The sequence below is a fragment of the Arvicanthis niloticus genome, chromosome 3, assembly GCF_011762505.2.
Source record: "Arvicanthis niloticus isolate mArvNil1 chromosome 3, mArvNil1.pat.X, whole genome shotgun sequence".
NCBI classification, from domain to species: domain Eukaryota; kingdom Metazoa; phylum Chordata; class Mammalia; order Rodentia; family Muridae; genus Arvicanthis; species Arvicanthis niloticus.
In genome coordinates this window covers 68,024,125-68,041,390 of record NC_047660.1, presented here as the reverse complement: position 1 = coordinate 68,041,390, position 17,266 = coordinate 68,024,125, and the positions used below count along the sequence as shown (strand labels likewise).

General features: G+C 39.3%; 1 protein-coding gene across 5 annotated transcripts in view; it reads right to left on the bottom strand.

Moving 5' to 3' along the window:
• Positions 1–895: 895 nt before the first annotated feature.
• Positions 896–17,266, bottom strand: part of LOC117705458 (armadillo-like helical domain-containing protein 4) — an 89,875-nt gene continuing 73,504 nt past the window's right edge. For 3 of the 5 annotated variants that reach the window (XM_076931126.1, XM_076931127.1, XM_034498132.2), the window contains 3 exons: positions 7,289–7,320; positions 1,741–1,875; positions 896–1,545 (listed from right to left, as the gene is read on the bottom strand). In XM_076931126.1, the coding sequence (XP_076787241.1) occupies positions 1,477–1,545; positions 1,741–1,875; positions 7,289–7,320 (236 nt within the window). In that variant the 3' untranslated portion in view covers positions 896–1,476. The remainder of the gene's footprint in view (positions 1,546–1,740; positions 1,876–7,288; positions 7,321–17,266) is intronic. The other 2 variants (XM_076931124.1, XM_034498133.2) reach the window with 1 other exon arrangement.

Below are 17,266 nucleotides of genomic sequence, written 5' to 3'. Positions count from 1 at the left end.
CTACCTAACAACCACCAATTTGGAAGAAAGCAGAAGTTGAGTTTGTGGTTTGCCTCCCAGCACCAGCAGTAGCCCCTACCCCCCGCCCCCAGTTAGATGCTTGCCAGGCTACAAACACGCACCCCTTGGTTGCTGCTTTCTATAAAACCTTGTGTCAATGAATGTTCAGGGCTTTTCTCCCACCAGAACCATCCTGCAGGTCCATGATGAGTTAAGCCCAAGCTAGCTCGAATAAAGACCCTGGTGCATCTTATTTGGCTTCTGACTGGTCTTTTGGATTCACAAACCCAGCATTATTGCTAACCTTTATCTATTCTTAGAAATGATCCAAGTTGTATTGCTAAATCCAATGAACCAAAATTCCCAAATATCCAGATTCAAAGAGGGGGGTTGAATGTGTTATTTGGTATAGAAGAAAAAATTACATTCCAAAGAAAATGAGAAAGGATCTAACAGTCCATCATCCCCATGAGGGATGCCCAAAGATCCTTTGTACATGAGAACTCTGGCCACTGAGCCATCTTCTCTAAGGAATGATGGTCTTATGTATTACAGCCCAAAAGACCACTGGTGGTCCACTCCTTCCATAGTAATATCATAGATATGGAAAAGTAATGGCCACATAAACAGAGAACCAAACGGCAATGACAATCAATCTGGGAGCTTACACACACTCTTTTTGATACCATCCTTATTTCTTCTTAGCTAATTTCAGTAATATAGCAGAAGAATATCTTGTAATGATAAACAGATAAGAATCATTCAGTATATGCATTGAATTAAGTCATATTATTTAAGAAAGCAAGCATAAATTAAGGTTAAGGGTTTGTGTAATGTATAATTTCTGGTGCATTTTTTTTCTTACTAGCAGCAAGACTAAGAAAGAGAAAAATAATTAAAACTATGAGGCTGGAAAGTTTAATGCAAGAGACATACAGACCTGCTTATAATTCTAATAGGCTGAGATATCTCAGTGGGAAAAAAAAATCGTTCCAAATGGTAACTAGTCTTTGATGCAGAGATAGGGTACACCAAAGCCAACAACTTCAAAACGGTAGGGAAGGATTATGAAAAGTTACTCTTCCTTAGAATTTGTCTATCAAAGTCAACAATGCCTTGGCGGTGACACCATTAACTTCAGTCCAGTAATCCAAACTAAGAAAAAGGCAATGGAAAAATACAAAACATTTATTCTACCAAACTCCCACTGGACCTATATCCTATGTGTTTCTAAATTGCAGCCCTTGTTGATGACGTACACACTACAGAATAGCCAAACACTGCATGCTGCATTTAGGGTACAGCAAAAAAATCTACTCTCCAGCAGAGATGGGGCTGGACCGAAGACCTGGTAGCAGCAGCAAGGTGGTGAGATACTGTTTTTTCTTATTTATTTATTCTCTTTCTTCCTTTTGCCTTCAAATAGAAAATAAAATAATAATCTCATGGAATATCTCAGTTAAACTCAAGTCCAGTTCAGAATTCGTCTTCAGAGCTATCAGCTAACAGCATCACTCTGTCTTGCATACTGTTGAATTCTCTCTGCTGGGGAAAGAAAACAGAAAGGCATTAAATTCTTTCTCTGCAAAGCCCAGAAGCAGAACCACTCTAAAGAACAAAGGAACAGCTAGTACCAAGCACCTTGAACTCGAATTTTTCCCACTCCCTTAAATTCTCTCTACTTTATCAAGCAATCAGGCAAGCACTGAAGGATTAGGTTTGCTTTTGTTTCTTCCATACCTTTCTTTTATGCCTTTTGAAGCCATTTCTTCTTCGGCGATTCATAACTTTAATACTGTATAGTGCTCCCAAGATGAACAAGGCTCCAGCTATCCCTACCCCAACAGGCACCAGCATTCCAGACATGTAGCCTGCCTGGACAGAGAAGGAGAGAGACTTGTGTATTAGGATGTTAGACAGAGCACCAGGTTCTCAGTTCCTTTTCCCTGCTACACAGCAGCAGGTTTTAGATGCTTTGAATTCTTCTGTCTGCTATGCTATAATTTAAAAGAGAACCTAGCACAAAGGTACTGCTTTGAGGAAAGAAAGCAACAAAAAATGTAATGAGCTTTTAAAAAATGATTATTATTTCAAATCCCTTAGAAGTATGGTCTGAAATAAATCAGCCAGACCTAGTGGTCCCTCCAGCCACTTGATTATGCACATTTGTCAACATCAATTTTTGATGACAGAAATATAATTTGTACTAAAGATGGATGGAGTGGGCTTCTGAGAATGCCAGGGCTATTAAAATGCAATAAATTGGAAACAGCCTGAGTCGAATGCCAAAGGGTTGAAGTGTCCTCTGGAATACCATGTTCCTTGGAGGGTAAAGGGGGGTGGGGGGCTCACACTCTCTTGCCCTGCCTGCCTCCCCTCAGTGCTAACTTTTCCCAGCTGTATTACAGTAGGAAAGGAAGGATAAAAGTACATATGTGTAGAAGGTGAGAGTGTGGTGAACAGCAAGGGAAGGGGAAAGGGCATGAATGAAGAGGTGGGTTAATTGCTGGAAGGCAAGGACAAGGAGATGTGCATGTGAAATTTATCTCTGAGAGAAGCAATGTACCCAGTGAACAAAACCAGAGAGTGTCCTCAGTCCCAGGGAAGCAGTGGTTAAAAATGGCACAAAGATCACTGCCAGCTGCATGGCAACTTTCCAAGGAACCCCAGGTGTGTCTAGCATACCCAAGATCACTATGGCCACTCCAGTCCTGAGAGAACAGTATGATCCTAGCACATCCCTGTGCTTCAGTGCACAGCTAGGTCCCACCCACTCTCAAAGCAAGGCCCCTATTCTGAGGTAGATCTTTGCAGTAAAACCCTTGTGGGCTGCATGTGTCTATACCAACCTTTTCATGGGAGAACATAAGACTTACACCCCTAGTGGAAAAAAATATATTACAGTTATAACTTTTAAAACCTAGAATAAATACACAGGTGTTTTTCTGAGAAAGCACCAGTCTTCTATTTCTCCTTTTAAAAAGATTTGTTTATGTAGTTTACACTTGTGAGATGTGTATGTGTGTGCCTGAGTGCATGTGTGTCATCAAGTACATGAACTTGAAGAGGTAGAAGAAGACATCGATCACCTAGCACTAGAGTTATAGATGGTTGTGAGTCACCTCATGAGTTCTGGGAACAGAACCTGGTCCTCATCAAGAACAGCAAGTGCTTTTAAACCACTGAGCTATCTCCCTAACTCCTAAGTATTTAATTGCTTACCTAGCAAAGTTAGATGGAATATAGATTCTAGTAAGTACTATCTTGGAAATATCAGAGGGAGGTAGATTAGCCACGTGGAGGTTAGGAAGTGGACCAGCCACTGAGCTGATTAAGTCATATAAAAATATAAAGGCTGAGTGTGTGTGTCTTTCATTTGGGAACCCAGAACATTGGGGCAGGTAGCAAGGAACATGGTGCACCTGCCATTATCAATTTGAGTAGCTTTAATTGGGCACAACTATAGAAGATAGCTTTAAATTTTGATCTCCCTGCCTCCATGTCTCAAATGCTGTGACTACAGGTGTGTGTCACTATGCTCAGTTTAATGAGGTGCTAGAGAGTGAACCCAAGGTCTTGTACATGCTAGGCAAGTAGTCTACCGACTGAACTACATCCTCAGTGCTTTTCACAGGCCCCATCCCAACTTCCTATATCTGTTCTCTTAAAAACAGATGTTTCTGAACAAACATTTTTTTATCTCAAAGACATAAATGAAAGAATGTCTAGTCAGATTTTGGTTTATAATATATTTTAAATCTTTAAACATTAGAGGGAAAAATTTATAATTCATAGACAAAATATAAAAATAAGAATAGTACCAATAATACTCCTCCCACCTTTACCACTTGAATCTAGATACACCAACTGCTAATATATTCTGCCTTCAATTTTTTTATTTGTAGATATAGTCTCTTCCTTATTTTACCTGAACCATCGAATAATAAATTGCATAGACTATGGCCTATTTATCCCTAATTTTTCAGTCTGTGTTTCCTAAGAATAGGAATATTCCAATATCAAATCTTATTGCAGTTTCTAACTTGAGCCCATTTAACATAGCTAGTTATGTTCTATGGTATTCATATTGCAACTTTTCAACAGACCTGAAATGACCTTCATGAATATGCCACTTCTCCAGTCTAAGATCCTACCAACAATTTATATAATACATTCCTTAATCACATCTCAGTCACTTCTTTTCATCACTTTATAACCATCTTTCCTTTCATGATACCCATAGTTTTGAAGAATATAGTTTATTTTTTATATAAAAATTAGGATATCCATCAGTTTAGGCTTGCTAGCTGTTTTGTCCTGAATAGACTCAGTTTGAACAGTATTGGTTGGAAAAGCTCATGAGTAAATCGTATCCTCAGGATGCCATTGCTGAATACATATGCACAACCAGTGATTCTGAACAAAGAAGAGCTCCTGGACACAACTGATAACTTACAATACTAAGTGTATGCCATCTTACTTAATACCATCTTACTTAATACCATCTTACTTTAATACCATCTTACTTTAATTTTTAATGAAGTGATAAACAGCTCTAAGGAAGACCTGATTTGCCTTTGAAGAACAAATGGTTACATTGTCTTGGAAGGTGGATTGAGGGCTATATTATCATCCTATAATTTATTTGTGATTTGAAGGCAAGGAAAATACCAGTTAAGAGGTGAAAGATATAACTGATTTTTTGTATGTGAAATATGATAAAAGTGTTATATTTTGGAACACTCATATTGTTGTTTTTTTGTTGTGTTGTTTCATCACAGCAATAGTAACCATGACTAAGACACTGTGGGATAAACACACTCAAGAACACCTCCTTATAGGAAGATGCGAGCCTCAAAGTATGATGGGATGCTGCCTTCTCTTTTTTTTTTAATGGTGGTTTGTCCTCAGCAGCCCCATGCCTGGTCCCCTTTTCTTATTTCTGGCTAGAGCATGGAGATAGCTAAGTTGGACATGCCATAGAATCTAGAATCATAAATTACCCCTAGGAATGAAGATTACAAATAGTATACAGTTTAGGCCCTGTTTTTATGTTACTAGCTGTAAGCCTTTGACTTTAGCTGTGATAGCTGGGAGCTTCCTGTTACTCATGATTAACCTTAATATTAACACAGAAAAATCTGAAAAAAAAAAAAAAAAAAAAAAGAAGAAATGAGCCAGGACTTTTGAATACACCTTCGTTTAGAGCTTCTGGAACTAAAAGAGACCCAACCTTAGAACTCTTCATGAAACTAGATCAAGGGGGTGTCCTGGTGTCCTGGTTTGGTTTATGAGCTCAGTTAAGTATGTGTTTAGTTTTCATTCTAAGGGTTTGAGTGACTTTCATCAGACTGTAGCTAGGCTTCCCAAATTGCTTCCAAAGATGGTAACTAGCAAGAGTTGACATTTACATGCAACTTACAGAATTTGCAATGTCCAACCTCAGTGTGACCTTATGCCAAAATTCAACTCTATTTTAAAATATATTTTAGAAATGCATTTTAATATAAGAAATTTTAGAAAATACCTTTCTCGGGATACTCTAAACCTTTTTCTGTTCATTTGAACATATTGTTTGACATAACTAGATACATAACAGATACCAAAAATGGCACCCGATGACCTCAAGAGCTTGAAAGTTTCCTTTATCACTTTTAATATATATGAAAACAAAATGAACTTGTCCTCAAAAGCTACATGGGTACTGAAAACTACTGTATTAGCATAATTTTAATTGCAATTTTAATGGATTTTTTTTAACATTAAGTTGTAGCAAAATAAATACAGGAAAGCTAGCTCAAATAATAAAATAAAATATATGAAAAACCATAAGCAGACATGTTTTGAGGCTGGGAAACTGAAGGCAACTTATTGCCTGACCATTAAAACGATTTTCAAGCAATTGAACTCCCAATTAAACCTGAGCTGAATGTGCTAATTGAATCTGACATAGGCTACCCTGAGGAATTCAAGACTCCATCAATATTTTGAGTAGTTCCAGTTAAAATTACAACCAAATGTGAAAACTTGGAGAGGATTGAAAATCAAAAGAAAATTAAAATATGATTCTGGAAAGAAATGAGCATTGCCAATCACTTTGTCAAATCTGTATGAAAGGGAAATGCTTTCCCACAGCTGACCATCCAAACAGGCTGGCTTGCTAGTGCCCAGTGAGGAAGCATTAAAATAAGCTACACACTTATGGCAGTTTCCCATTTCACAGACTCAAATGAACAACATAGCCAATATCCCCTAAAAGAAACTGTACTGGGTAGATCAAGGATAGTACTTGGTTGGGCATACCACCTGAGGATAAGGGGTTGGCTCAGTGGTTAAGAGTGTTTGCTGTTGGGCTGAAGAGAAGGCTCTTTGATTGATAGTACTTGCTGCTGTGGCAGAGGACATAGATTCCATTTCCAGTACACTCATGGTGGCTCACAACCCCCTGTAACTTCAGTTCATACACAATATAAAATGAATGAACCTAAAGACAAATGTTTGGAAGGTGCTTGCTGTGCAACCACAGGATCTCACATGGCAATTGGATGGCAGGTCTCTCAACATGCCTGAAACCTCAGTGCTGTGCAAGGTGGTGTTGGAAGGATTTGGGGGGCTTGCTGGCTGCCAGTGTACCTCAAACCCACCAGCTCTAGGTTCAGTGAGAGATCATGCCACAAAAGAATAAGGTAGAGAATGACAGAGGAAGATATCTGACTCAGGCCTCTGGCCTCCACACATGCATAAACACACATACCTGCACACACACACACACACACACACACACACACACACACACACACACACACACACATTTAGTGAGAGAGAGAGAGAGAGAGAGAGAGAGAGAGAGAGAGAGAGAGAGAGAGAGAGAAAAGGTGATGGAAGAGAGAGAGGAAGAAGAAGAGAAGGAGGAGGAGGAAGAGGAGGAGGAGAAAAGATGGAATAAGGCTCCTGAGAATAAGATGTCTGTCTTCTGTGTTCCCCATGAAGGAATCCAAAGGGAATTCCTGAACTCCTAGGAGGCCCAGGACAGCAAACTGAAGCTTTGTTATTATAATTTTTTAAGATTATGATCTATTTGCAACATTTATCCTTTCCCCTTTCTTCCTCCACACTCTCCTACATCCCTTCCAGCTCTCCTTCAAAGTTATGGCCTCTTAATACATGCACATGTGTGTTTGTATATATACATAAATTCCTAAATGGTAACCCATGGGAGCTCTACTATTTTGCATATCTTTTATTTACCCTTTCATATCAGTCAACAGGAAGAGGAGACTTTCCTTACCTTGTCTTTTAGCTTTTCCATCCAGCTTCTCACTAGGAAAAAAAATAAGCGAAGCAGATATAAATAGCAATATCCTACTTACAGTTCATGGTATTAGCTTGTTAACTTGATATACTGAAAGATTTTCTTCTTTCTTTGCATGAAATATAATAAAAACATCAACAATATCAACAAAATGGCAGGCACAGGTCTTTCTGCATAGGTCTGTTTGTTCTAGAACTCACTATGTAGACTAAGCTGGCTTTGAACTAACAGAGACTTACCTGTCTCTGCCTCCAGAGTGCTGAGATTAAAGGTATGTCTCACAAAGCCACACATTTAGAAATGCAACAGAGATCAACACCCTCCCATGTCATTATTTGATGAATGGAGAATATTGTTTGCTAACAGAATTCTATGTACTGTTCAATTCATTTGGAGAAGGCCTGGGAAAAGGGGCAGGGAGTAATTAGCAAAGTGCTGTTTTCCTGTGACTGTTTTTTCTTTAACCTGATGCTTGTTTGTCTCAGCTCTTAGGATCAATGAGGATGCCTCACTTGAAGCCTGTCAGTAGGAGAATAGGGAAGGACAGAGAGATGGTGAACCAAGGAAGCTCTGGCTCCAAAGAGAAGCATTACGGTCATATTTGAAGAAAAAAAAAAGAACAGGGGAATTTGCAAGAACTCAGAGCCATTTTGACTATACCATTCTCCAACACTACTGTATCATAACCACCATTAATAATAGAAGTAACGTGTGTGAAGGGACTGCACCAACTCAGCATTGTTCTGCAGTTCCTGATCACAATGGTTTGGAGCATTAATAGGAGAAGAGAAATGTGCCATTCAGAGTGAGAAGAATGGCTTGAAATTGGGGATGGACATTTCACCCTTTACTGACTTTTAATGTTATACTGGTGTTTCAGTCTGCAGTTATCTAAGCTTTAAAAAAATGGAGGGGACAGTGTATCTTCATTTAATGTTTATTATCAAGTGAAAGAAATCAGTAAAGCAATTAAAGAAAAAATGAGGTTACTTTACACTGACCGTCCAGACTAGAAGCTTCAACATGTAGAAAGCTGACAGTTCTACTTGTAGAATCTGAGAATAAATGTATGAACTCAATGTGGCTGCAGTCTTTCATAACTATGCAGTTCTGCTGCTGCAAACACAGTTACGGCTGCTCTACGAGCAGATGTGCTCAGTGATGCTCTAATGAACTGTATTTATAGATACTGGGGTTTAAATTTTATGTAATACTTACATGTCATAGTTGTTTTCTTTAAAAATCATATTAAAATGTAAAAAAAAAAGTATTTGCTCACAAGTTATATAAAAACAGGAGGCCAGCCAGAGTTGGTCATGAGCCCTGATTTGGGGCCCCTGGAATAAGAATATCATCCTCAAGAAGTCAGCACCTCCATTTATACAATCTTGCTCCCATAATAAGGTATTTTATCAGGCTGACAGTGCCACTGTGTCTAAGACTACTTTTTACAAACTGAAGTATATGCATTGTAGCATGTGACCCACAAGGTGACAAACATGAGAGTCAGATTAGTCTACGCTCACAGCTGTGGTGGCCCCTGTTCATAATCTCGGCATTCAGGAGACTGAATCATAGGGATAGCTTCAAATGAAGTGTCAGTCTGAGATACAGAATGAGAAAATGCCTTGAAGAATGTGATATTCATAGAAAAGATGGGGAAACTGAGGTTCAGAGAAGCTAAGAGACACTTTCAGTCAGCCAAGAAATAGCCACAGGCATGTCAGCCTGATTTCTAGAAGTGAGACTTCTTTGCTAACCATCTCAAATGTGGTTGCAAATGTGAAAACACCTTTGGCTTTCCACTTCCTTCAACTGGCTTCAAGCTCTCATGTAAAGATCTTATCAAACCTTTCAGGGTTGTTCTTCCCTCATAGTCTGTCCCAACTGGGTTCAGACAGAGATGAGGTGATTGATCAAGATGGGATCAGGAGCATAGGAACAGATAAAAGACATCTAGTGACCTCAGAACAAGGCCAGGAGTTGGTGTTTCCAGGAATGAGTCTTCCAAGAAGGGAGGTCAGCCACTAAATTTAGAAGAAATAAGGAACCTGAAGACTCTCAGCTACCTCTGTAAAACAGATGCCAACAGATGCTTTGAGAGATCATTGTGAAGAGTAGAAATGTTACATGCAAAATTTCCATCTAGTACCTGATATAGAATCCAAATAATAAGAAGAGAGACAAGTGAAATGTGGGTGTTGTGTTACTATATCTCAAATCCAAAACAGATTTAAATGCAAGCAAGAGAATAACCAACATTCATTTATTTGTTACATACATACTTGCAATGCACATGGTGTTTGATCAGTCATTGTGTTCTCTCTATAATAAGTCAACCGGACCCGGTTCCAAGGGAAAACAAGTTCAGCTAGCAAGACTCTAAGAAGTAGATAAGAAAAAGTAGTGTGGCATGTGAGTAAGTGAGGGGAGTCCAGACTCAGGAAATAGGCTGGGCATCAAATGGAGAGCGGGATAAAGACAGAATGACCAGGCTGACTACTCTCAGAAGGAATGAGAAGAATTTCTCAGAGCAGAGGGACAGGAGGCAAAGATCAAAGCCAGATTTTAAGCATTCACAGGCGTTTCCAGTATAAAGAGTAAATGTTTCATTGCCAAGAGGAGCATTTTCAACTTTGGCCTCATCTGAGAAACTACCCATATCTGAGGTTAGTGGAGTAAATTGTATGGGGTCTGTGATGATTGGGTTTCAGGATTTGTTTGGTGGGATTTTTCCAATGTGTGTGTGTGTGTGTGTGTGTGTGTGTGTGTGTGTGTGTGTGTTCTATATGCATCCCTGTCATACTGCATGTCTGAAAGTCAGAAGACAACTCTAACTTGGTCTCTCTCCTGCTACCATGTGGGTCCTAGGACCCAAACTCAGGTAACTAGGCTTAGTGGCAAATGCCTTTACCCACTGAGCCACCTCGTCTCAATGGCCCATGGCGATTAGTTTTAGTTGTTAATTTGACACAATCAAAAATCTCCAGGCAAGTGAGTCTCAGTGGGGGATTGTCTAGATTAGGTTGGCCAGTAGGCGCGTGTGCAAGGGATTATCATCATTAGCTTAATTGGGGTAGGAAGATCTGCCTGCTCTGGATAAGTGGTTTTCTCTGAGCAGGATATTCTGGGTTGTATAAGAGTGAAACTGATCTGAACAGTAACATGCATGTTTTAACTCATTGTTCTCTGCTCTTGTCTGTGGATGTAATGTGACCAGAAGCTTAAAGTTTCTACACCCCTGACTTCTCACAATGATGGATTGTAACTGGCACTGTGAGCCAAATTAACCCTTTCTCCCTTAAGTTACATTTTATCACAGCAATAGGCAACAAATTAGGACAAAGTCCCACACCACACCAGGACACCCACAAAGTGACTCTGATGGGAGCAAAAAGGCATCTCAGATCAGGATGTTTGAATGTGTGAAGATAATTTGAAAGAGTACTTATCAGTTCTATAATTCAAGAAAAGAAACCTCAGTTCAGCTCTGGAGAGATGTGAAAATAGGTAATTTGGTTGTATAAGTCTAAAAAGGGTTAGACATAGATCTATACTGGTGTTAGGAATCTCAGGCAAAGTCTACTGAGTAGAATAGCATTTTAAATATATATATATATATATATATATATATATATATATATATATATATATAATTTTATATGTATGGGTGTTTTGCCTGCTTGTATATCTGTATGTCACATGTATCCCACACAGAGCCCAAAAAGGGTTTCTGGTCTCCTAAAACTGGAGCTACAGATGGTTGTAAGCTGCATATAGGTGCTGAGAATCAAACCCAAATCTCCTGAAGCTCCAGTTCCTCAAAATAAAATTATTTAAAGAAAAATAATTAATAGTCAAAGTTTGTATATTAAAGTACTCTATACCTATGAGCATAACTCAGGACTAGATCTCTCCCAGCACCAGAATAAAAATGTTCTGTGTAACCAGAGAAATGCACATTCAAAATGGTGACCAAATTAAATAACAAGAGGCAGAATTAAGGATAGTATTTCTTTTATTCTTTGCATTTTTAGGGTTTGCCAAGTTATATATAACTTTGCAGTGCTTTTTAATTAGTTGGAAAACTTATTTTTAAAGCCCTTGCAAAGCTCTGTATACCTTTACAATTTGAAGTTGGTGATAAATTGCTGACTCTGTGGATGACAGAAGTTGAGGCCTTTCCACTTGGCCAGTTCCTTAGGTAACAGCTTGATGCTAGTCCCACTGCCTTGAATTTGAGTCTCAAATTTTTGTTTAATAAAAATTCAAAAGCACAACAATATAACAAGACTTCTGGTCTCCTTAAATTAGGTATAGAAAGTATCCAGACAAAAGGTAGGCTTGAATAAATGCCATTATAACTGACACACTCCCTCCCTGGTAAAAAGCTGAAAGGTCTTTGTCTTAAGGTTAGGGGCACAAGGATACACAATGTTGCCACTTCTGTTTAACATAGCAATTGAAGTCCTACACAATACAGTTAGATAATAAAAAGAAAAGACCATCTATTTGGAAATAAGTTAAATAGGGAATTGTAAATTAAAATTCAAAATCTTATAAAAAGGCAACCCTCTTCTTAGAGGTCTGCCAGAGCCTCACATATACAGAGCCAGATGCTCACAGCTAACCATTGAACTGGTCACAGGGTCCCCAATGGAGGAGTTAGAGAGAAGACTGAAGGAGCTGAAGGGGTTTGCAGCCCCATGGGGAAAGCAACAATACCAACCAACCAGAGCTCCCAGGGTCTAAACCATCAGCCATGGAGCACATAGGGAGGGATCCATGGCTCCAGCTATATATGTAGGGGAGGATGGCCTTGTTGGCGAAGGTGGTAGAGGAGGTCCTTGGTCCCATGAAGGCTGGATGCCTCAGTGTGGGGAAATTTGAGGGTGGGGAGGTGGGAGTAGGGGGGGTTAGGTGGGGGCACATCCTCATAGAAGCAGGAGGAGGGGGATGGGATAGGGGTTTTCTGGGTAGGTGAGGTGAAATGGGCAAAGGGGATAACATCTGAAATGTAAATAAAATATCCAATAAAAATAATTTCAAAAATAAAATAAAAAGTCAACACCCAAAATATACTATTTACATCCAACATAGAGAGACTGAAATGCACAGGTGTGCATACACAAACACACACATGCACATAAACACATACAAAGACACACTAACACATGTACACAGACATGAATATATCCATACACACATATAAAACCTGGAAAAATTTATAACTGAAATGAGCAAAATTAGTGGATACAAAATAAACTTGTGAAAATCTGTAGTATTGATATGTAACAGCAAAGTATCTGAAAGAAAAAGAGGACGACAGTCCCATTTGCCATAAATAAAACAAGTAGGTTAAAATAATCAGGAACGGAGTTTCCAAAGGAGGTATAATTTTTACAGGATAAAAGTAGTCAAAAATCCAGAAGAGTGGAAAGCTGTCTGTTTTCCTGGATTGGAAGAATTTTAATATTCTTGAAATGTCCACAGAGCTCCACATAATCTGTTGATTCACTGAGCTCTCTATCAAAACTATTATTTCTCACCAAAGTCAAAGACACAGCCTAAAAATTCATATGAAACAAAACAAAATATTAGAAAATCTCTTATCTTGTAAGGAGCAAATATCCAAACTGTATGAGAATCACATGACTCAAGAGAAAGAGAGTAAATGCAATAATTAAAAATGGTAGCACTGTTATCCCAGCACTCAGAGGGCAGAGACCAGTGGATCAGTTCAAGACCAGTCGCCTATTTAGTAAATTCCAGGCTGGCTTGGCTTACACTGTGAGTTCTTATCTCAAAACAACAAGCGGAAAAGGTCAAAAGACCTGAATAGACATTTCTACAGAGGATGGCCAATGGATATGCACTCAACATCACTGACTATATCCACTTTTCTGTTACTATAACAAAATGCCCGAGGCTGGGAAGCTGATAGGAAAAGAGATTTAGTTCACATCAGAGAAATGGTACAAGGTCAACAGCTGGTTGAACTTGTCTTGTTGAGGATGGTTCTAGAGCTGTTTAAGAGGCCACCATAAGGAGGGATCTGTGGAGTAGAGCAACCACACCAGAGTGCTTATAAAGGCTCTATCTTTGTCCCTATTCTCTCTAAGGAAGGGAACTGGGGTGGTTGATATTGAGTGGATGTGTTCATGCCTCTACTGTGTAGCTCTCATTCAGACAGAGTGAGATAGAGTTTATAGTTTTCTCTTAGCCTGTATATCCTCTAGCTCCTTTGTGGGGGCTCGGTCTGCAGTACCTGAGTGCTCCTTTGCACAACAACCACCCGAGAGGCAGAAATCCTGAAGCAAAACATAAAACTCAGAGTGAGTAATGCTGAGGACACTTAGTCTGGAGACTATCATACACAATTCTATGCTAAAAGCACAAAATGTAAAAGCCACACACAGGCTCCCAGGAGAAAGGTAGACTGTTAATGAATGTGTTTGTTGTGGGTAACAGCATGGTAAGTCAATTCCTTTTTCTCATCAGTAACAAAATGGCTTAAAGAAGCAAATTAATGAGGGTGATTTATTTTGGGTCACAGTTTGAGAGGGGACAATCTGCCAGAGTGGCCAATGCATAGTGGAGCTCATAGGGATAGGAGAATGAGGGTCCTCACATTTCAACAGATCGGAAAACAGAGATCAGACAGAAAGTGGTGCTGAGGGGTGTGTGTGTGCGTGTGTGTGTGTGTGTATCCCCTCAAGGCCTACCCTCCACTAACCCTTTCCTTCAGCTGGGTCCCACTTCCCAAAAGTTCTACATCCTCTCAAAACAACTCTACTAGTTGGGATCAAGTGTTCAAATACTTAAGCCTATACAATTTACATCCAAATCACAGCACGCAGATGTGACGAAATCCACACTGAAGACTAAAGTCGGTAAATCACCACCAGCACATTGGCAGAAAATGAGTCAAGAAAATGGTTAAGATCATGGTAGTGTACAAAGTATATGAGTTAATGTTCTCCAGAAAAGCAAAAACAGAGAAAAGAGGAGGAAAAAGAGGAAAAGAAGAGAAGAACGGGGGAAAGGGAGGAAGGAGAGAGACTGGGAGAAATAGAATGTGTGTGTTTATAAGAAAATTGGCTCACAAGATTATAGAGACTGAGAACCAAGCACAGTCATGACTTGGTTACTGGTCCAACCCAAAGGTCTGGGAACCATGATAGTCACTGATACAGTTTCAGCCCAAAGGCCTGAAAACTTGAGACCCAAGAGAAGTCCATGTTTTCAGTCTGAAGGTACACAGAGCAAAATTCCCAGCCCATAGGCTGCCTACCAGGAGGAATTTTCTAGAACTCAGCACTTTCATCCTTCATTGGCTAGATGGGCCCTCCTACAGCAGGCTTCACCAGTTCCAGCTGCATGAAGCTTCACTGTGCCCACCTGTGTCAGGCTTCACTTGGCCTACCAGGTCAAATGTGAGTGTTGCAGCTTCCTACTTTCCCCCATTGTCAATTTCTTCCATCTTTGGCCATCATCATAACAATCTTGTGAAAGTCTTCCCATCCTAACTCAATCTTATCTGCTGTCTCCTTTGCCACAAGAGGCAACAGCCAGGCTCCAGGCATCCAGTGGATGGGATGGTGTCTTTAAGACAGCCATTGTTCTGCCTATCCTGCCAAGGGAGGCCCTCAGCTTCCCTTTCCGTGTTACATGCAGATTCTCAGAGAATCCTTAGCAGCTAGAAGCCCAGAGACAATCCACTCTGCTAGCTCGTCAATACACTTGCCATTTCTATGACTGCTTTCAAGGAGAGCTCTACCTAGACAACAGTCAAATTTCGCTGCCATCAAGGTAGGCTGGCCTTTTGCCACACCAATTTTGCTCACTTTGTTCAGTAAAATGAAAGTATTAATGTGAGCACAAGGAGAAAGAACATGAGTGGGGGCAAACTGGCCAAGCTCAGGGGAGAGCCATCTTCCTTCATCTAATGGAAATTCTACCTGAAAATATTCAGAAGGTCTGGATTTGTAAAATATACCTTTCCTACACAAGGACACTTCATAGCAGGATCCATTTAACTGACATTCCACCTTAAAAGGATCATAAATGTAGCTTCTTTAGTGAAATATTTATCAGCATTTTTCCAATGATAATGAGACATAAGCTTTTTACTTAAATCAAGAGAAAGAGAAGTATATATTTGACCAAAATTAAAAAAATTAAGATCATACATAGCCCTTTGTTTTATTAAAGTATGTACATGTGAATTGCAGAGTGTTTCTACACTGTCAAAAAGAACTAAAAGAAAAGCATCTCTTTCTTCCACTTTGTTACTTAGTCCTAAGTGTCATTCTGACTTGAGAAACCAAGCTCTTTCTTAAGATACATACCATTCTTATGAATGAGAGAACTTATCTTAGGTATTCATTACACACCACTTTTAAGAGAGCTCACCACATTTTAAGTATTAAATGTGTGTTTAAAAAGAAAAAAAAGTCATTGAGTTTTTGTATCTATGGATTTAGTCTTTAGAGATCCTAAATTCACCTGCCTTAAAATCATGTAAACCCTATCTATAATCATCTGCTCTTCATATAATTACAGAACAGCAAGATTCCAATAAGCAGGATGACCTACTTCTTTGCACAGGGCTAAGTGAGCAGTAACTGTGTGTTCAAGAAGCAATTAATTCTGAAGCCTCTGAACTGATATTTACAGAGAAGGGCACAGAGAGGCCAGATAACCTAATCTTGGCTTTCAAGTAACATTAAAAATATCTTTATTTACTGAGCACGAGAAGATTGCAGAAGATTGGCTTAAAATCAACTTAGTATCTACCAGGGTTAGTTAATTATAACTATGCTGACACTAATACTAAAAAATTATATATAATATTGTCACAAATTCTATGATGAAAAGGTAGTCATAAGCCTCAAGCATATAGAAATATATGGTACACAAATAAAGATGTCCCTCCCCTAACAGAGACATTGACATTACTTCTCATCATTCATGAGAAAAAAAAAATTGGTCAGTGTCCACCCTCCACAATTCAGTGAAATGAAACATCACTGATTTTTGACTGTGACTTCCTGAAAACACTATTGAGCACTAGGGTTCCAGATCCTTGACTCAGGTTCCCCAAGTCCACACTCATGGCTCAGAACTTCTTGTGTCCCCAAGGTTTCTCCTTACATTGTAATTACCTGTTTTCTCTCCAATCCAGTGGTTAGAAACAAAAGATATTTATCCTTCATAGTTTTATTTCTTTATTTTAATGAACATGCAATGATCGTCTGCACCAGTGGGCAGGACATAGCAATTTGATATTGACAGACATCATGATCAAGTCATGGTGGTTAGCATTTTCCCCTCCTTAAATACTTAAGGCTTTGTGTTGAGAAGCTTAGAACTCTTCTAATTTTTAGCAATTGTGTTGTCTCTCTCTCTCTCTCTCTCTCTCTCTCTCTCTCTCTCTCTCTCTCACACACACACACACACACACACACACACACACACCTTTTAATATATAATTTTTCTGTCCTACTGTGCTGGTGACACTAGATATCATTTTTCTTCTGTAACTACAACTTGTTATTTGTCCTCTTATCTGTCTCACCTCCCTTTCTCCTATGCTTTCCAGACTCTGGTAAGCACCATTCCATGCTCTGTTCCTCTGAGTTTGTTTCTAGATTCCACAATTGTCCTTCTGGGTCTGGCTTGTCTCATTGAATATAAGTATCTCTAGATACATCCAAGTTACCACAAATTAGAGGATTTCCTCCTTTTTAAGGCTGAGTAACCTTCGGCTCTGCACATAGTCATAATCTCTATTCAATGGCATTGATGGACATCCCAGCGACATCATATACTCACTGGCACAAATGGTGCCATGGCAAACACAGGAGATGGGTATCCATTGATATGTTGACTTCATTTCCTTTAGATATACACCCAGTAAGTGCAATGCTAGAACCTGCTTTGTTTTTAATA